The 20,125-nt window shown below is 33.9% G+C and overlaps 2 protein-coding genes and 1 long non-coding RNA gene across 4 annotated transcripts; all 3 read right to left on the bottom strand.

Annotated features, from left to right (window-relative positions):
* Positions 1-1,115: 1,115 nt before the first annotated feature.
* On the bottom strand, positions 1,116-6,111 carry LOC122593644 (UBP1-associated protein 2C). Of its 2 annotated transcripts, none has more exons than XM_043766074.1 (3): positions 5,170-6,111; positions 4,517-4,921; positions 1,116-3,471 (listed from the first exon to the last, which is right to left on the bottom strand). In XM_043766074.1, the coding sequence occupies exons 1-2, from the start codon at positions 5,981-5,983 to the stop codon at positions 4,518-4,520; spliced, it is 1,218 nt and encodes a 405-aa protein (XP_043622009.1). In that variant the 5' UTR covers positions 5,984-6,111; the 3' UTR covers positions 1,116-3,471; position 4,517. The 2 variants fall into 2 exon arrangements, with proteins under 2 accessions (XP_043622009.1, XP_043622008.1); XM_043766073.1 differs by having other exon boundaries at positions 1,116-3,426; positions 5,170-6,109.
* A 3,738-nt stretch (positions 6,112-9,849) lies between these two features.
* On the bottom strand, positions 9,850-10,514 carry LOC122593645. The gene is made up of 2 exons (XR_006322852.1): positions 10,432-10,514; positions 9,850-10,217 (listed from the first exon to the last, which is right to left on the bottom strand). It is a non-coding gene; the product is annotated as an uncharacterized LOC122593645 (long non-coding RNA).
* Positions 10,515-12,402: 1,888 nt separating this feature from the next.
* Positions 12,403-18,365, bottom strand: LOC122592235 (zingipain-2-like). Its single transcript, XM_043764429.1, has 4 exons — positions 17,984-18,365; positions 15,540-15,835; positions 14,625-14,896; positions 12,403-12,592 (listed from the first exon to the last, which is right to left on the bottom strand). Exons 1-4 carry the CDS (start codon positions 18,363-18,365, stop codon positions 12,403-12,405), a joined length of 1,140 nt encoding a protein of 379 aa, XP_043620364.1.
* Positions 18,366-20,125: the final 1,760 nt, after the last annotated feature.

The following is a 20,125-nucleotide window of genomic DNA, read 5'->3' as shown; positions in this document are numbered from 1 at the left end:
TAAGTTATCTTAACTCATTTCACGCTAATGAGTTTTCACAAAATAGATTCCCTATTAAACTCTTTGATGAGAAACCTTCTATAATGTCCAATGATATTGACTAAACATAAAGACAATAAGTTTAAATACTTATAAGATAATAAATGAATATATATTTATGTTTTCAAAAAAGAAAGAAAATAGCAAAAATGAAATACATATAAATAAATATTTAAGAAGTTTTGATATTTTAAATTCAAAATATAAATTCGATGTGATCTGAAATCAGGTACTTATATATTGTTTCTATATTGATACATATATTTTTAGTAATATGTACGACATTTCAATTTAATTATGGTATTATTATTATTATTATTATTTTAGAACTTAGATACACATATAAATATTAGATAAATATTATATAAAAAGTTTAGAGATGACACATAAGATTGAGTCCTATGTGGCAATCTTATAGAATAGCTTTCAATTTTTAGAGACCCTAAAATCGTTCGATTTCCTACTGTTTTAATAATTATATAGATATATAGGGTTTTGTTAGTAACAGCCCTTAGGATTGTTAGTAAAAACTAATTTGGTGTATTAAAATTTGTACATTGCTATTACAAAATTTAAGAGACAATTTTTAATATATAATGTATATGTTTTTAAACATCATTTTCCATATATATAAGAAAGAAAAATAAAAAAACCCATTAATGATTTATGTCTAGCTCTTTTCAGTTATTGTCAGTTTTAACCATTAATAAGACAACCTTTCAAAATATGTTAAAAAAAAAAACAACCTTTCAAGGTACTAAAACTAATAAAAGACAACCCACTAATAACTTAGTATTTGTTAGTTCCATTGTATTATTTCTATTTTAATTGTTCTTTTAATTTTCGTTTTAGAAATATATAAAACGAAACTAACAAATAATAAGAAAATCAAATTGTAAAATATGGAGCATATGTTGTAATAGCGACTTAGGTTTTAAAAAAAAATTTACAAAATTTTCAACGTGTGGCAAAACATGCAACTTTGCCTAAAATGGACAGATAAGACCAAATGCCATTTTTTAAAAGTCATCATTCTTTATTGCAACAAAAGTCAAGAAATTACAAAAGAAACACAGTAATACGAAACACTTAATTTATACAAATGGTTTATCCAACATGTAAAAATTCATCATTTTATCTTAGAAGTTATGTTATTTAACACTGCATCATAACGAAACTACAAAAAGAATGTGATAAGTGGATGACATCTTTCCACCCATAGGTGTCAGCAATTTCTTTACCAGAGATGCTATCAAACTTGTGCACATAACATACATTACAACCCTTTCACTAGCCAAATCGAGCATATAGTTGCGACTTGCAAACCTCCGATTCTTACAAATTCACTTGGATTGGCTGTTGGTGGTTTGAATGTCTCCTCGGCAGTTTCTAAGAGAAGCTTCATATCACAAAACTTGGACATTCATTCTAGGCCTGGGACTCGTTCTGTCATATCAGACGCTTCTAATATAACTTTCATTCATAGATAAGTTTGCGTACTTAAAAGGGCCTCTGATGCAATACACCTGATATTCTTGATCCAAGTTGCTGCAAGTTAACTGTTGTATCTTTCAAAGAATAAGGTGGACGGCTGGGTGCAGAGGGGAGGTTCAGGTTTGTTGTAGGTGAGCACGATCGGAAATCCTTCATGAATATGGATTCCAAATAGCAAAAAACAAGTATGGCAGAAAAAATATTGTTTCATAGAAATATTATGACTGGTCAAAAATCATTGATTTCGGATATAGCAATAGCAGCATGAATATACAATCAAAAACCTAGCAACTAGATAGCAGGCTAAAAGTCATATCATCCCCACAACGTTGATGTTGGTAAAACATTAAGAGGATTATAGCTTATAAGTTGAGGAGAAAAAAAAAAGAAGATTATCTATGGTAAACTTGTGTATCCTAACATATAGAGGTTTCACACGTAAAAGAACTTAAACTGCACGGAAGTATGATAAACTGACAAGACACAAATTACAGTCAAAAGCATGATATGGAGCAGACAATGAATCTGCAGCATCAATATATGTTTCAATAAACATGCTGGTCATGATTATCTTTATCAATATGATCATGACATTGGAAGTATGGTTGCTACATTAGCTAACCAAAGAGGGGGATGAACCACGATGAATCTTTGCACACATCAATAACATCTTAAGCAAACAAAAGGCCACTTGGATGTTATATTTTTGTCTTTTCTTATGAAAAACTACATGATCATTAAAATCTCCAACTTATAAGCAAACTGCACACATATAGATGTACAAGGACAAAATACAAATAAGTAATTCAACATTAAGACAAGAGTTGTTAAGGCAAGCAACAATCCCTGTCCTACCTTGCTTGAGGATGGTCCATATCATGAATATAACAAGAAACCAAAAAACACACTTACACCTAGATTCAGTTCCAAAATTTAACATCATGCATAGATACTGTAATGATATGATATGATTAGCTTTAATCTAATGCAGATAGGCTGCCACAACTATGCCACATTTTGAATCTCAAGCTGCCCACTTTACCTGACATGTTCAATACAAATGTGTGACATATAGTTCCTCATAACTTGTTAGCATTACAAATATACACAATACAAACTATCATCAGACAAATTTCTTTCATCCTAAAGCAACCCACCAAAATAGCTAAGCAGATGTCCAAATACTCATATAACATAAAAAAAACTTCAGGTAACAATACTGCCGATCTGTCATTGTCAAAAGACAGTGTCCCTTTAAGTATTGGTAGAAGCAATGACATAGACTGGTATCAGCTTTTAGTTCATGATGTTGAAAAATGATGACCAGAATGATTCATCTAAATAGAACCCAACAAAGAATACAGATATCCAGAGAATCGTCTTTAAATGGTACATGTAGAAAAGAAGAGACATGGTGTATCACAAGCTTTTAGGGGAGTCTGATATCTCAAATCGTCTGATGCAAACAACAGGAAAGGCAATCATGAACATCATAGAACATAGATTATCCAATCTCAAATCGCCAATCATTTTCAACCTTGCAAATCTCAGGTAGCACCCAGCAAGGTGATACAAAAACATATAACAAATAAAAAACAGACACAAGAATAGCATATAATCAAACATCTATTATTTGCTTAGAGACATTACAAACAAACACAAACTACAGCAAAGGATGCCTGATAGAACATTCATAAAAATAAGTACAGCTGTTTGCAAGTTCTGAACAAAGATTAATGACTGACTACAGTAAACATAAACTAAGAGGTATCATATAGGCAGATAGAGTGAAGCAGCAACAAAGGTACAGCAATCCATTTATCAACCATAGACACCAAGCACGAAATCAGCACAAGCATTTAAATCATTTGCGTCCAACAAGCTCTCAAACACCTGAATCAAATATCCACATTGAGCTCAATCCATCACTTCCACAAGCTAGCACCAAAACCCAAATAAACAACAGATAATCGCCTTTAACTGTCCATACAAGTTATAAAGGAAGGAATAGAATATCTATTACCAGCATACCTACAATGTACAATTCTGAAAGAAGAATAGCACCACTATAGGCACAATTACCAAGATATAATAACTGAAGAAATTTCGGGATGCAAATGGTTCTGTTCGGTTAGCTAAAAATTTTAAACCATTTTAAGCAACAAAGGCAGGCAGTTAGCTAAATTATGTGACTGATATGATCATTACATCAAAACTTGATTCGGTTAGCCACAGGTATTTTTTAGGTTTTTCGGGGTTTGACTTTTTACAATTTCAGTTTTCCCGTTTTCCAGTCTAGCGGTTAGATCAAAGGTACGGTTCTTTACATCCCTAGAAAAACCAACAGAGACCTAATTTAGAGTAACATTCCTAACCAAGACGACTAGTTTTTGTATTTTAAAATACCCACATTTACATCCACCAATTATATGCAGCAAACGTGCTTTCTACATCTACTACACAAATGCCCACATTAATAAAAACATATTCAGATTAAATATTCTAAGGCTGACATAGAGTCAAAGAGGCACAAACAGTAATGAAAAAACAAATGAAGAAACAGCTTCTCCAACAAGAATAGATCTTAGACATGAGAACAAAATGATTTTTGAACAAGTAAAGAAAAACAAAAACAAATAGATTTAGCAAACACTGATGATCCTATGAAAACTAACTCAAATAGAACAGGTATCCCATCCTACCACCATACCACGCAACCAATCAAGAAAAACCCGGCACTTATAAGCATTGGCGGAGTGCCATATCCATAGAACTCGCTAAATACAGCATACTTATCAACTAAAAAGAATGCAAAAGCGACTACAAAGAAAGTCAACAAACTACTTATCTGACTCTGGTACCAAAAAAAGATAATATGACCCAGTTTTTCTGAAATTCCAGACAGTGGTGCATTCATCCGAATGCAAGATATAATTAAGGCATAAATGGACTCAAAAGAGTGAAGGGAAAAGCATAAAGTTACCTCAATAATATGGCGGCCCGCCATGGTACATCCCACCATGAGGTCCCCTTGGACCAGCTGGAGGCAGGTTAGGTTGTGATGGGTAAGCTGAAGACTGACCATAATTTCCGCCATCACCGTATCCTCCCTGAGTAGGAGGCAATCTGTTCATAGAAGTTCCAAGATTATTCGGCCCGGGGTAATCCGGAGCACCAGCCCCACCACCTGCGTAATGCGAGCCACCACTAAAGGCTCCAGTCCCGTATCCACCAGTACCATATCCACCAGTACCATAAGCAGGTGGCCCCTGATTTGCATACCCAGGACCACTTCCAATTCCAGAATGCGCAGAAGCATTCAGATGCGGATTCTGATGAGAAGGCAACGGAGGCACGCCAGAAAATGCACTAAACGATGATCTCCCACCTGCAATACACCATTACAGTAACAGTTAATCAGTTCCTAATTCTCCTGCTGTATAAGTCACTAAACACAAGTCCAGGTCAGTTAAATCCCTTTGTTACATTCCCAACTAAGATTTCATTTTTTTTCTATAATTACTCGTTTCTACGCAAACCATCACCCACTAAACAAAACATACAATCATACAGTGTCTAACAAGCACAAAAAACACATACAAATACCAAAAACAAAACAATTTAAAATCGTCTAACCTGGCAAACCATAACCCGAATTCATAGACCCAGGCATCGAGCCAATGGGCGGTGTAGCGTCACCAACGCCACCGCCACCCGGCTTCCCCTTCTTCCCATCAGTAGCCATCTTACACATAACCTGATGACCATCAATATTCTTAACAGGATCAACCAAAGAATTCCTTGCACCTTCCTCACTCTTATAAACAAAAAAAGCAAACCCCTTTTGCTTCCCCGTCTGCTTATCGAACCCCAACGGTCCTTCCTCGATTTCCCCGTAGCTCGAAAAATGACTCAACAATCGTTCCGAACTAATCTCAAACGGCACATTCCCTACGTAAATCTTCCTCATTGAAACATCCACAGTCAACGAATCCCTAGCGGCAGCCAACTGGGCCACCGTAATCCGACCATCAATTTTCTTACTAGGTTGTTTCAACGCCAAAACAGCACCGTCCACGTGTTTAAATGTCACAAATCCATACCCTTTACTCTTCCCTGTGTTCTTATCGGTTATCACTATCGCTTCCTCGAGTTCTCCGAAAACCGAAAAAATCGATTTCAGTTTTTCGGTGGTGGTTTCCCAACCGATTCCTCTGATGAAAAGTTTCCTCTGTGCGGGATCAAAATCTGCTATGGATCGTACGGAATCCAAGACGGCGACGTCGCGAACGACGACTGTTTGTAAGACGTCTAAAAGCTGTTCCTTAGTGAAGGATTCGAGGATTTTGCGGGCGTCTTGTGTCGTTAGGGATTGACCGACGTCGTTTTGGATGAGATCGGTGGTGCCGTTTACGTCGTCGGATTTACGTTTCTTTAAAAGAGGGTCCATTTGTTTGATACGGTGGTTAGGTTTTCGTAAACCCTAATAGGCAGGCAGAGGAGGAGATAAAAGAAACCCTAGCTGATAATATAATTTGATTGATGATTCAAGTTTTTTTTTCTTAGCTTTTTTTCGTTACCGGAATATAATATCTAGGGTTGGTTGGGTGGGTTTTATATTAAGTTGGATTTGGTCTAATTGGGCTCGTAATCGGATGTCATTATTGGGCTATTTTGGAACCAGGCAAATAAGACTGCTGAGTGTTTTAAATACCGGTACATACCAGCCGGTATTATCCGAAATACCGGATATCAAGTGGTATCTCGGTATAATTATCCCGGTATTTTGTCTGATATTTTCACTATTCAATACTGGCCGGTATTTCCAGTATTACTGGGATAGTAATACCGGTATTTTAGTTTTTTTTATTTGATTTTTTTAAAAAATTATTTTTTGATACTTTAATATTATGTTTTGTTATTTGTAAGATTTAAAACTTATATTTTGTTATGAAATAACTATTTGGTATTATTTTCAATGTTTTAAAAACCGGTATTTTAGTTATACCGGCGTGGAAAAATTTTCCGTTATTACCGGTATTATCGGTAATACCGAAATACCGGCCGGTACGACTATTTTTAATTTATTATATTTTTTTGTGTAAAAATCTTACAAAACTTGTTACTATTTAACAAAAATAGTCAAAATGCAATTATAATTACTCAAAAATAATACCAAATATGTATTTTATAACAAAATATAGGTTTTAAAATTCACAAATAACAAAAAATAACATTAAAGTATCATAAAAATAATTTTGAAAAAATCAAAATTTATATTTTGAAAATACCGGAAATACCGGTATGGTAATACCGGGAATACCGAAAATACTGGTCGGTATTGAATAGTGAAAATACCGGGAAAATACCGGACTTAAAATACCGGCGTGGTCTCCGGTACCGGTAATACCGGCCGGTATTTACCGGAATTTAAAACATTGATTATTTTTAAGCAATGTTTTAAATATCGGTAAATACCGGCCGGTATTACCGGTATTACTGGTACCGGAGACCACGCCGGTATTTTAAGTCCGGTATTTTCGGTATTCCCGGTATTTTCCGGTATTACCATACCGGTATTTCCGGTATTTTCAAAATATAAATTTTGATTTTTAAAAAAAATTATTTTTATGATATTTTAATGTTCATTTTTGTTATTTGTGAACTTTAAAACCTATATTTTGTTATAAAATACATATTTGGTATTATTTTTGAGTAAATCATAATTGCATTTTGACTTTTTTTGTTAAATTGTAACAAGTTTTGTAGGATTTTTACACAAAAAAATATAATAAATTAAAAATAGTCGTACCGGCCGGTAATTCTGGTATTACCGATAATACCGGCAATACCGGAAAATTTTTCCACGCCGGTATAACTAAAATACCAGTTTTTAAAACATTGTTTTTAAGTGAATTGTACTTGTATTTTGATTATTTTTGTTAAATTGTAACAACTTTTGTAAGATTTCTATAAAAATACAAAAATTAAATTAACATGTCGGTACGTACCGGCCAATATACCGGTACTAGGTACCTGACCGGTACGACCAAAATACCAGTATTTAAAACATTGTTGTTGGCCCTAAAAGAATACCGGTTTTGGAAAACCGTAACCTAAATCGTAAAAAGTTGGTTTTTTCCAAACTGGTTTGATTTGCTTGAAACCATTGGTTTTAAACTGGTTTGAGATATTACCGTTAGAACCAGTCGAGGACGTGGTTCGCCAAACGGTTTTACCGGTTGTCAACAGTCTGATCGTTAGAATGACTAATAGTCTTCTTTTTTTTCCCAGTAGTTAACATTTATAAATAGATAAGTAGTTACCGTTTATTAAAGGACTAAACTGTATATAGCTCATTTTTTTCACCAATTTGCCATTCTAAAACTGTTATAAATAGAGTACTTGAGTAGTTTGGTTCAGTTACAACACCCAAATGCTCTAAAGATTTTCAAAATATCAAAACCTCTCATGTTTAGCTTTGCAATCACAATCATATGTTGTTGGTTCTTTGAGTTTGTCAACGGTGGTAGCAATAGTAACAAAAAATGGAAACCTAGATGTCTTTCAACACTTTGATTTGAATAAGATGTTAGATGGAGATTTTTTTATTAAAAAAAATGCAAGTGTTAGATGTTAATGATTTGAACCTGATCTGTGACATATAAGGTAGGCAATATGCTAGAAGTTGGAACCTGCACACCTTTGCAGAACAAGGGTGATAACACACATGCTCATAATATCACAACTTTTTGCCACAAAACGTTGTTCTAAGATAAAAAGAAAGCCAGTCATCGATAGCACGAGATGGATTGACTTTTTGATATTTTTTTAAAGTGTTTTATATGCCATTACTTCCAATATTTTTGTCGATTCACTATATATTACCAAGTGGGAGGTATATTAGCACCAAGTGTTGAACTATTAGTAATTATGTGGCAAAAAATCAAATTACGTTTAAAAAAGGTGAATTTTAGTGAATCGTAGTGAACTTTTAGCCAATTTAAGTGTTTTATATGCACCTATGTTGATTTTTTTTTTATTATTTTCAATTCACAAAATATTACCAATTGAGAGGTATGTTTGGGTCAAGCGTTGAATTATTAGCAATTATGATAATGAAAGTCGAATTACATAGTAAAAAAGTAGTGAAAAAATATAGGAAAACATATAAAATATGGGTGGTGAATCAACCAAATCTTGACTTTTAAATTAAAATCAAGATTCAAATTCTATTTTTAAATTTTCATCCTTAATTTCAATCCAAATGTCAAGATAACTTAATTGATCAAATTGGAAACAAATCGTGAAAATCCCTTCCTACAAAATAGAGAAATTGTCACAAATCGTTCATGTGGTTTGCTCGATTCACATTTTCATCCCTGTGTTTTTTTTATCAATAGATGTCCATATACTTTTCATTTTCATTGCTAGTCGTCCCTGCCACTAACAACCGTCATTTTTCCTCCGTTAAACCCCTCATGTGCAATGCACATGAGGGTATAATCGTCTTTCTTGTAACCACATAGACTATTTGTGATAATGATATAAAATCATACTTATACCAAAACACCTTATTCTTTCTCCTCTTTCTTGTTCTTTAATCTGAACATGCTTTTACGTATTTAATATACTAAAAGATGATTTGTTTCCTTACAAAAATAAGCAATAAACTCTTTATACAAAAAACATAAGTCTTTAAAAACGAATGGAAGCTTCAAGAACAAAATAGGGTCGTTTATCCTCCATTGGGTAGGTTTTTTTAAGGTTTTGATCGGGTATTGATTTGGGGGAAAATGTAAAAAGGGTTTTTTTATAGTATATATATATATATATATCGACAATTAATCCCTGTGGTTTGTTTTTATTATAGGTAGACGATTTTACCCACACGTGACAAGTACGTAAGGGGCTTAACGGCTAAAAATGGACGGACGTTTGTAGCAGGGACTTCTGACAATGAAATGAAAAATCGCAAGGACACTTAATGATAAAAAAAATCGAGGGACCAAAATGCGAACCAAGCAGAATACAGGGACGATTTGTAATAATTTCTCTGCAAAATATATCTTTTTAGATAGATATTTGTCATAGCATTGGTTTGGTTTGGTTTAGTTTAAAAATTAAAAATATAATCTTACTTGTACGGCTGGTAATTCCCTTATTTTGTAATTAGTTTAAAAATGAATTTTAAGAAAAACACACTTTAAATACATTAATTTAAATATTTAACAATATGTTCATTTCGAATCATCATGAACTTACTTATACAATACTATGACATAGACATAGTCTATATTTATTTACCCTTTATACTAAAAACCAACTTGGTCTATATTTATTTACCCTATATACTAAAAACCAACTTGGTTTTTACAAGTCTATATGCACAATGTACAACATACAAATATATATGCATAAGTTACAAACCCATTACTTATTTTCCTGATTCTTTAAAGATAAACAAAATTTGGGGAGTGGTGGCAGCGGTCGTTAGATGCGGCCGGAAAAGAGGCGCGCCGCTGCCCGATCAGCGGAGATGCCGTCTTAATTTCATCATCTTCGGTTGGCCACCGTCTTCCACCGGCCACTTCCTTACCATAGCCACCGTCATCTACCGGCTATTTCTTAACCGTCTCAATTTCATCACCTTCGGTTGGTCACCGTCTTCCATCGGCCATTTCCTTACCATATCAAAATTCAAACAACAAATAAGATCTACGGAGATATTTTAATCATTAAAAACAACGGCTCAAAATGAAAATTGCAAGAAGAATCTGGTATTGATGTGGCAGCGGCAACGTTGTAGGTGGTGGTAAAAAAATAGGATGTTTAACCAAGATTGTAAAAAATGGTGAAGAAAACAACATACATCAACTAATAGAAATTCATGCATACATATATACAAATGGAAAAGAAGATGATGATCAATTATACTAGCATATTTTCCGCTGTAAATGATTGATATCTAAACATAAATTACAAAGAAGATAAAGATATAATAAAATGGTCAAAATAAAGATAGATATAGGTAGGACTCCACATAGCTTTTCTCACCGACAAATAGTGGAGAAATAAATTGGATTCAAATGTGGTTTGGATTCCACGTACTAACTATTTTTCATTTATTTTGTACTTTTGCAGTGTTTATTAAGGGGCGTTTGTTACTGTGATTACAAAATAGATTTTGCGTTTTTAAAATAGATTATGCGTTTGAAAAAGCAGATATGTACATGTTTCTTCAAAACTGCGTTTTTATAGCAGATTATCACTTTTTCACACAAACACTTTTTTAGATTAATTGCGTTTTACAAACGTAATAATCAGATAATCACTTCACTTCTAAATTGTACTGTAAAAAAAAAAACAAAACGGACTAAGCATAAAAATACCATCTTTTATCTTTTTGAAATGATAAAGTTTTTCGACTTATTCATAACATTACGTTATAGTTATTAATCGTCTATAAACATAATTATTAACTTAAGATTTGTAATTTGTTAAGTCATAAGTTTCATCAATTAGAGATGGACTAAATAGTTTAATCGGTTTCCTATTTCTTTAACCATTTGTTTACACTGTTATGATACCTATTAGAGGCTCCCCAATGGACACCACAAATTCACCTAAGACTAGTCCCTGTCAGCGCCACATCAGTAAAAAACACTTCAATGACTAATCCCCTCAAAATGCACCCAATGGACTCATCCACCAAAGACTAGTCTTGGACCCACCAATTATTTAATTCTACCCATTTATCCAAACTTTATACTTTTAACCCTCTAAACTATTAATAAAATACATTTTTAGTCCATTAACACAAATTATTAACAAAACACACAAGTTCATTAGAAATAAAAAATACAAATACATTTAGAACATAAAAAAAAACAAATTACAATAAAATAAAGCACACAACCTAAAAATGAAAAAAAAAACAAAAACAAAACACAACAACTGTTTGAACCTAGATTGACTGGCTCAGTGACGATACGGATTTGACCGCGACAACCATCACATCTCCTGAATTTTCAATGCGAACCTAATAAGCTCTTAGCGAGCCTAAGGTGACAATGGTTGTCCTAGAGTGAGATAAACGTTTCTCATGAGCTCTAACAGGATAAGTAATAAATGAGATTGGCTCACTTGTTTTGTATGCTCGAAATGAACAAATATCATTTCGTTTACTATGAGATTGATATGCGAATAATAATATAGTAGTAAGTGAAGACACTTCTTTTAGTGTTGTATTCGTGTGTAGTGAAGTGAGTGAATGATGTTCACTTAACTATATATTATGTGATATCAAGTGGTAGCTAGGAATGTGAATATGACTCACTCCATTTGCTTTATCACATGAGAGAAGTGTTATATGTGTATGAGAGAATTGATGACATCCCATGGTGTCCAGTATTGTACTCGTATGTGATATGTATATGTAAAATGAATATGATTCATTTATTTGTGTGGTCCACCTCTTGTAATCTCATGTATTGGTTAAAGAGGTTTTTTTAGTGAAATGTTATTCACTTTTGTATCATGCATGAGATAGAATGCAGATATGTGGAAGTGAATGTGATTCACTTTTAAGGGAATATTTATAGGCTGAAAGTGTAAGTAATTTATATGATAACAACTTTTACCCACTCATTTGTAACAATATAATGTATATGTAAATAAGATGGGTCAAAGGGGTTCTTGTCATGCCTCTAGGCCTTAATAACATGTATGTAATTACATACGTGATCAACAACATTTTTATTTTTTTAAATTAAACCTAAACTAATTGGGACCGAAAAGGAAGTCTTTATACTCCGCCATGTGTTTCTTCTTAGCTTCCTTGATGTAATTCTTCTCCTCATCATCACATTATGTTTTGTCCATGAAAGAAAGAGCAGTATACATGGTGCGCTTCCTTTCTTCCTCACGAATGGCAGCCAAAGACATTTGTTTTTCATCCAACACCATCTCCTTTTTACACCCAAGTCGGTCGAGTCGGGCGGCTAGGTCGAAAGCTGAAGAACGAGCAGACCCCGCATCTGAAGAAGCAGATGTTCGTGATGCCTTTGACTTAGTAGGGGGCGTGTATAAGTATCCTGACCGAAGAAGTCATTATCACCAAGGTCCACCGGCGCAAATTGGGTCCCCTCCTCCTCCTCATCTTCACTATCAACAACATTAAGAACGTTTTTCCTTTTATGCAAGCTTCGGCCCAGAACATCATGACTGGATAGAGCGAAGAACTTTGGCTTATCTTTCACAAGCAACCAACAATAGTATATGGTAAACTGAGTTTTGGTTTGAGTAAAGTACTCTGATCGCGCTTCTTCCATTACTTGGGTATCGTTCTCACCACTACACCGATGACCATCATAGCCTTTCCAGATTGCGTTGAACTTTGACACATTTGTTATGATCTTTCTCCACTTGCCACTTATCTGATTGTGGTTTCTTTTGTTGTTGGGGAATCTTGCATTGTACTTATCTATGATTTTCCCCCAAAAAAATCAACAGATTGGTCTTTGCCGACGTATGGATCTTCTGTAGCATCGATCCAACACTCAGTGAGAACTTTCATCTCAAGCTCGGTCCAATTTGACAAGTTTGCAGCAGGTTCTTTTGGTTGTTTGCTTTTCTTGGTGCGTTTGGACATGCTTTTGACCCGACCCTTTTTTGGTTGTGCTTCAGGAATGGATTGGGGGGTGGGAATAGATTCCGGCGTGGGAGCAGATTCATGTGTGGGGGTAAGGTTACATGGTGGTGTGGGAAACGAGTGTTGATCAAGTTGTTGAAATTGTGCAGCTAACGACGACCCCCATGGTAGAAATTAGGGGGTTGTGCAGCGGCAAATGAAGCATAATAAGCTGCCATGAATTGAGCATAACAGGGGTCATTTGGTGGTGGGATGAAGGGTGTTTGTGGTGGCTGGTTAGAGTACGATTGATTAAAATCGTTCACGGCGTTGTTTCAGAAGTCATTTTCTTTTTGGTTGTTGAAGTTCGACATGATTTTCTGCTTAAAATGGTTTTGTATGTGTGAATATATCTGAATAATGCAAGTGTGGTGTGTTCTAGTGCTTATGGAGGTGTATATATAGGCTTTTTCAAAAACTAGCCGTTAAAGGACTAAAAGTGTAAAATTTTTGAACTGCAGGTGGTCAAACAAGCCGTTACAGGGACCTGTTTTGCCAACTTTTGAAAGTTGAAAAGTTTTGTCTTCTTCCTTGAAAACTATCCGTTGCATTACAAAAAAAATACAAACAACATTCGTCCCTGGAGGAACGAACACACCGGACGAGTGACCCGAACGAACAAGGGACGAGTCCCACCCAACGGTGTGGACTCGTCCGATGATGTCGAACGAACAGAGAGACGAGTCCATTGGGGACCTTTTTAGCATATTAAAATTTCTACTTTGGTTATAATTAATAATGATAAGAGTTAGCTGTAATTAAAAGTGATAACAACTTTTTTTCAAATGTATATATTACCATTAAATGCTTTCTACGTTAGAGAACTTGTACCCGCGGCAAAGCGCGGGTACAAATTCTAGTACCATATTATGACATAGGCATAGGTGGTGTTTGATAACCACTTAATCCATGAATCATGACTTAATCTTAATTGTCTAAGTTGAAAATTATGTTTGTTTAAGACTTATCTAATAAGTCATCACTTAATTAAAAAGTACAACTAAAATATATTTTACATAATTATCCTTGATAACTACCCCACTATCCACTCCCTAATTTCTATCAAGGGCGTTATAGTAATCTTAATTATTCAGTCGGTTAATTCAGCATACAAAACAAACAACAATTATTTATTTACCGTCTTACTCGTTTCAGACACATTAAATTCAGACAGACACTTAATTACACGGCACTTAATGGATATAAACATAACAGGCCCATAGTCTATTATCCGATTGTATAATAGTCTTAATATCAATATTAGTTGCTATAGTTCTTTATTCTAAGTTTATAACTTAGATTTTACACATCACAATTTCATTTTATATGACAAATACACACTTATATATATATATATATATATATATTCTGCAACTTATAACTTTTCATATTTCAAATAATAGGGTAAGACGCATCCTTAGCGATACCACATAATCCTTCTTCTGCAGCATCTCTTTGAATTCGTATATAACCATTTTCTCCCCATGACTCACCCCATGAGTTCTTCATGAGCCAATAATCGGTCCCATCCATGGTGGTCCCATACCCGACTGCAGTTATAGCATGGTCGAGATCAGTTCCACATCTCCCGCTAAAAACACCACCATTATATAGTTGAAAATAAGATCCTCTTGCATCAATGGCAATCGAAACGGGTTGCTGTGTTACCGCCTGTAGATTTTAAAAATGAAGATGCCACAATTTTAGTTCACAAAAAAAAAAACACGTACGTACAGATTATTGTGTATAGCCAAAGAAAATGTGTACACATAATAAATATATACTCATATTGAACATGCATATGAAAAATGTCAAACACGATTATATATTATTTTGGGGGAAAGGTTAACTAAAACATGCAATACCTATCCGGGGGATTATGTAAAATTCAGGGGAGGTTATGTAAAATTCAGGGGGCTATGTATGTTTATCAAATTTAAAGGATTATTTGCGGATGAAGAGCTAGATGTCAAAGGGGCTTCTTACTCCCCAAACAAATCCTCCTACTTTGTAACTTTTTTTAAATTGGCAGTACCTAAGCTTAGGTAAAATCTACAGTACAGATCATTTTTCCATTATGGAGTGGTTTTGACTCCAAAAATTGAATAGCTAAGCCTAAAATCTACTATAACAAAAATTATCTGGCGGTGAATATTGAGATGAAGTGGCTCCAAAAAATTCAATGGTGACTCTTTGGAAACAAAGTTGTCACTTGTCAGTTTTAAGTGATTTTTATAATTAATCAAAAGCTATATATGTTATTTATAAATACATAAGTACCGGCCAGTACTCATTTATATATAATTAATTATACCTGCAGCAGGGCCTTTTCGTCATTCATCGGAACTCTCTCAAACCCAGAGATTGTGGCTGCCGGGATGGCTCTTTTACAAACACCTTGTTGCGCGGTGTATGGATAAGCGGATTCAGAACTTAGACCGTTATTGTTTACGATGAACTCGAAGGCCTTCTCCATAGTACCTCCTCCACAACCATGATTGGTAGTATCGCAGTCAACGAGTTCTTGCTCTGACAAAGATATTAATTTCCCGGTTTTGATCTGGTTGATACCTTCCAAAGCTGCCACCGCCGAAAACGCCCAACAACATCCTGTTTCCAATATATAGAAATGAACACACATGCATAAGTTGATCGAGAAACCTCTTATTTGAGTAGGTTCATTAGTAAATGTATCAAAACTTATAGATATGATTAGAAGGTAATTCAAATATAAGTGTTATGCATGCATGGCAATATATAATGAACATAAATATAGTGTGGAGCCAGAGATATTGTAGAGTAGGTTTATTAATAAAAAACTATCAATTAATTAATTAGATCGACGTGTTATGGATATACTCGAAGGGTTCAAATGCGAAGTTAATTAATTACATGAAATATATATATATATATATATATATATATAGAGGAAAGTTATTTTGAGAACCATAAAAAAAAAGAACGCGAGAACCAATCTGGGCCACACATCTCATCTCTTTTTTTCTCTCTCATCACTTTCATCCAAATTTTTCAAAACGTTTTATCTCACAAACCGTGCATCGTTAGACGGAAAAAAAAACCATGGGTAGTCTTAAAATTTCGTCCTCTTTCATTAGAGATGCGACTTGATATACTTTTGATAAACTTTTAAATTTCGAAATTTTTTTTTTTCGAATTTTTTTTTTACCTGCACATGTGTAGGATGTGTATGATGTATACCCTACACATGTCCTGCACATGTGTAGGACGTCCTACACATGTATAGGATATACATCATACACATGTGTAGGATTATCGCTAAAAAAAAAGTTAAAAAAAAAATCGAAATTTAAAAGTTTGTCAAAAGTATATTAAGTCGCATCTCTAATGAAAGAGCACAAAATTTTAAGACCACCCATGTTTTTTTTTTCGTTTAACGATGTACGGTTTGTGAGATAAAACCATTTGAATGAATTGGGTGAAAATGAGGAGAGAGAAAATTAAATATCATCAAGATCAAAATCAATGGCCAGGATTGGTTCTCGCGTTCTTTTTTTTTATGGTTCTCAAAATAACCCACCCCTATATGTATATATGTATATGTATATTGAAAAGTTATTTTGAGAACTTTTTTTTGCGAGAACTTTTGAAAACTTTTCAAATCAAGCCCAATCCACCCCTATACTTTACCCTATATATATACATATGTGCACGAATATTGCTATGATTACATGTGATCGACTTGCATACATGTGATCATAGCAATATTCGTGCACATGTGATCAAGAATCCAAATCTCCACATAATTGTATAAAGGATGATAATCCATGCCTCCACACAATTATAAACTTTAAAATTACATATAAGTTATTTAGAAAACCATCAAAAAACAATTTTCATGTAAAGAACAATCATCGGTTGGGCTTGATTTGAAAAGTTCTCAAAGGTTCTCGTAAAAAAGGGGTTCTCAAAATAACTTTACCCTATATATATATAGGGGTGGGTTATTTGTAGTACATGTACTTTTTATAGTACATGTGTAACATGTGTAACTTAACTTACACAATTCTTCTTCTTCTGACCACCACCATGATCATCTCCGACTACCACCATGATACTCCGGCGACGGCGACCATCTCCGGCGAAACTTACACATGTGTAAGTACAACTTACACATGTGTAAGTTAACTCTCTGGCGAGAATCAGGTTCATTTTCGGATGTTTACGGTACGGGCCAGAGGCCCTTATCAATTCTAAACTTAACCGTCAAGAGACGCATATGGGAATCGTATGGATTTGATGGGCGGCGATCCAAGAGATGGTGGCGGTGTGCTACGGTACGGGCTCCGCCATTGCTGCCGACGCCGTCGCTGGGTGGTCGGAGATAATGGTGGCTAGTGGTGGTTGTCTCGCGAAGGAAAAAACCTAGAAATTTTAAACGCTAATATGCTAAAAAAAAGTTGTACTTACACATGTGTAAGTTAGTTACACATGTGTAAGTCTCGCCGGAGATGGTCGCCGTCGCTGGAAGATCACGGTGGTGGTCGGAGATGATCATGATGGTGGTGGTGGTGGTCGGAGATGGAAGGAAGAAGAAAGAAGAAGTGTGTAAGTTAAGTTACACATGTAGTGACACATATATTATAAAAAGTACATCATATATATATATATATATATATAATTTGTGTATGTCATTAATTACAATTGTGATCGACTACTAAATGGAGTACGTACGTACGTAATATATACGAGTAGTAAAGTATAAGCTTAATTAATTACCGCATCTGCCTTGGTCCTTAACAGATGTTACCGCCCCTTGTTGTGTCCAGTCTACTTCACTGGAAACAACACTAACATTTGCATACCGAAAACTAGTGTCGGAGACCTCACGTGGAAGTGGTTGTTTCTTGTAACCATGATGGGAAGCACGGAACTCCTCATTGGTTAAGTCAGCGAATTGATTGACCTCAAGCGTGTATCCAACGTCAGGACCTCCATTGTGTGCTTCCACAAGCGCGACATTGTCTTTAAATATCTGAAATCTTTGTTGCTTTTCTTTTTCATCTTTGTAAACACGTCCATGATGCGCCATCCATTGCTCATGTCGAACCAGCATGGACTGCTCATCAAGGATGCGTGATGAAGTGGCTTGGAAGGCCATGGCTAGTAGTTGCAAGGCTATGAATATGGTTAAACTTTTTTGGTAATAATTGTAAGCCATGTTTGATATATGTTTGTTGTTAGATCAGCACTTTTGTGTTGATGTATGGCATGGGTTTTATAGGCCAAGTATCTTTGATAACGCGTCGTACACACGTCATGTATAAACCCACTAAGAAAATATCTTATGTTACGGAACTCTATATTGTGAGGGTATCAATTTTCTCACTGGATAAAGTTGATTTTTTACTTTGGCTATTTGTGAGAACATGATGACTTTTATTTTTCTTTGATTTCTTACTATTAAAAATCGTTAGACACCATCAACAAAAAGTATTTAATCTCGTTTTGTACAGTACATGTTTTGGAGCTTCTAGCATCTTCTGATCTTCATTTTCTACCTAGATCTATCTCTTTTAATTACTTTCGGTTAGTAAACAATGTCTTTAATCTTTTCAGACTTTATTATTCCTTTAATGACGATAGGCTAATAGGCTGAATACTTGTTTGGATCGATGTGATCATATACACGTTTATCTATTTTACTTTATTTGTTAGATATTTTTGAGTGTGTTTTACTGTTTATCGTAGATCCATGTTTTACTAGTTCTTCATATTATTACCGGTTCAATATCTGAATGTATTAGTTTAATTCTGATGATCGAGCTATAAACATACATAAGGATGGAAAACACTAGTAGATTCATGTTTTACTAGTTCTTCGTATTATTATGTTTACAATAAAGTCAAATTAGTTATGATGTTTTATGCAAGAAAAAGATATTATTACTGTATAATAATTAATGTAGCGCTATCTACAGTAAACTTTTCAATTTTTTTATTTTCATCACTAAACTTTTAGTTTTTCTCTTTTGCCACAAAATACTACTACTTTTATTGTTTTACACTTTTACCCTAAACTTTTACATCTTTTATTTTTAATACAAAGTTAGATTATTTAGATTTTTAGGTTTCTTAATTTTTGCTATATAACTTTAACCTTTTAACTTTTGTCATATAACTTTAATTTCTTCCACTTTTAGCACGAAAGTTTGGTTTCATATAGTTTTTAAGCATACGTTTTTCTAACTTTTGTCACGAAAATTTTAGTCTTTTTACTTTTTATCACATAAACTTTTAACTTTCTACTTTTTGTCACATAAATTTGATTTCTTTTACTTTTGGCACAAAAGTTTTGTTTTATTTAGTTTTTAAACTTTCGTTTTTCTAATTTTCGCTACAAAACTTCATTTTTTTTACCTTTTATCACTAAAACTTTTAAAACTTTTACTTTTTGTCACATAATTTTTATTTCTTTTACTTCTTGCACAAAAGTTTTGTGTTGTTTACTTTTTAAACTTTTGTTTTTCTAACTTTTATAACAAAAGTTTCATTTTCTTTACTTTTTATCACATGCATAAATTTCCTATACTTTTCGTCCTTTTACTTTTTACCACATCACTTTCGTTTCTTTTATTTTCCACGTACACAAAAGTTTTGGCTTATTTACTTTTGATACTTTTATTTTTTCAAATTTTGTTAGGAAAGTTTCATTTTCTTACTTTATTTTTGAATTTTTAACTTTTGTCAACGAAGTTTCATATTCTTAACTTTTTACCACATAACTTCAAAACTTTCAACTTCAGCCACCAAATTTTCATTTTCTTTACTTTTGGCCACATAACTTTTCACTTTTTAACTTTTACCACAAAAATTTTACTTTTATATAATTTTTTCCACATGTGTAGATGTCACGTAATG

Source organism: Erigeron canadensis, chromosome 3, assembly GCF_010389155.1.
Source record: "Erigeron canadensis isolate Cc75 chromosome 3, C_canadensis_v1, whole genome shotgun sequence".
Classification (NCBI taxonomy): domain Eukaryota; kingdom Viridiplantae; phylum Streptophyta; class Magnoliopsida; order Asterales; family Asteraceae; genus Erigeron; species Erigeron canadensis.
Note: the sequence above shows the minus strand (reverse complement) of the source record. Positions and strands in the feature narration are given on the sequence as shown.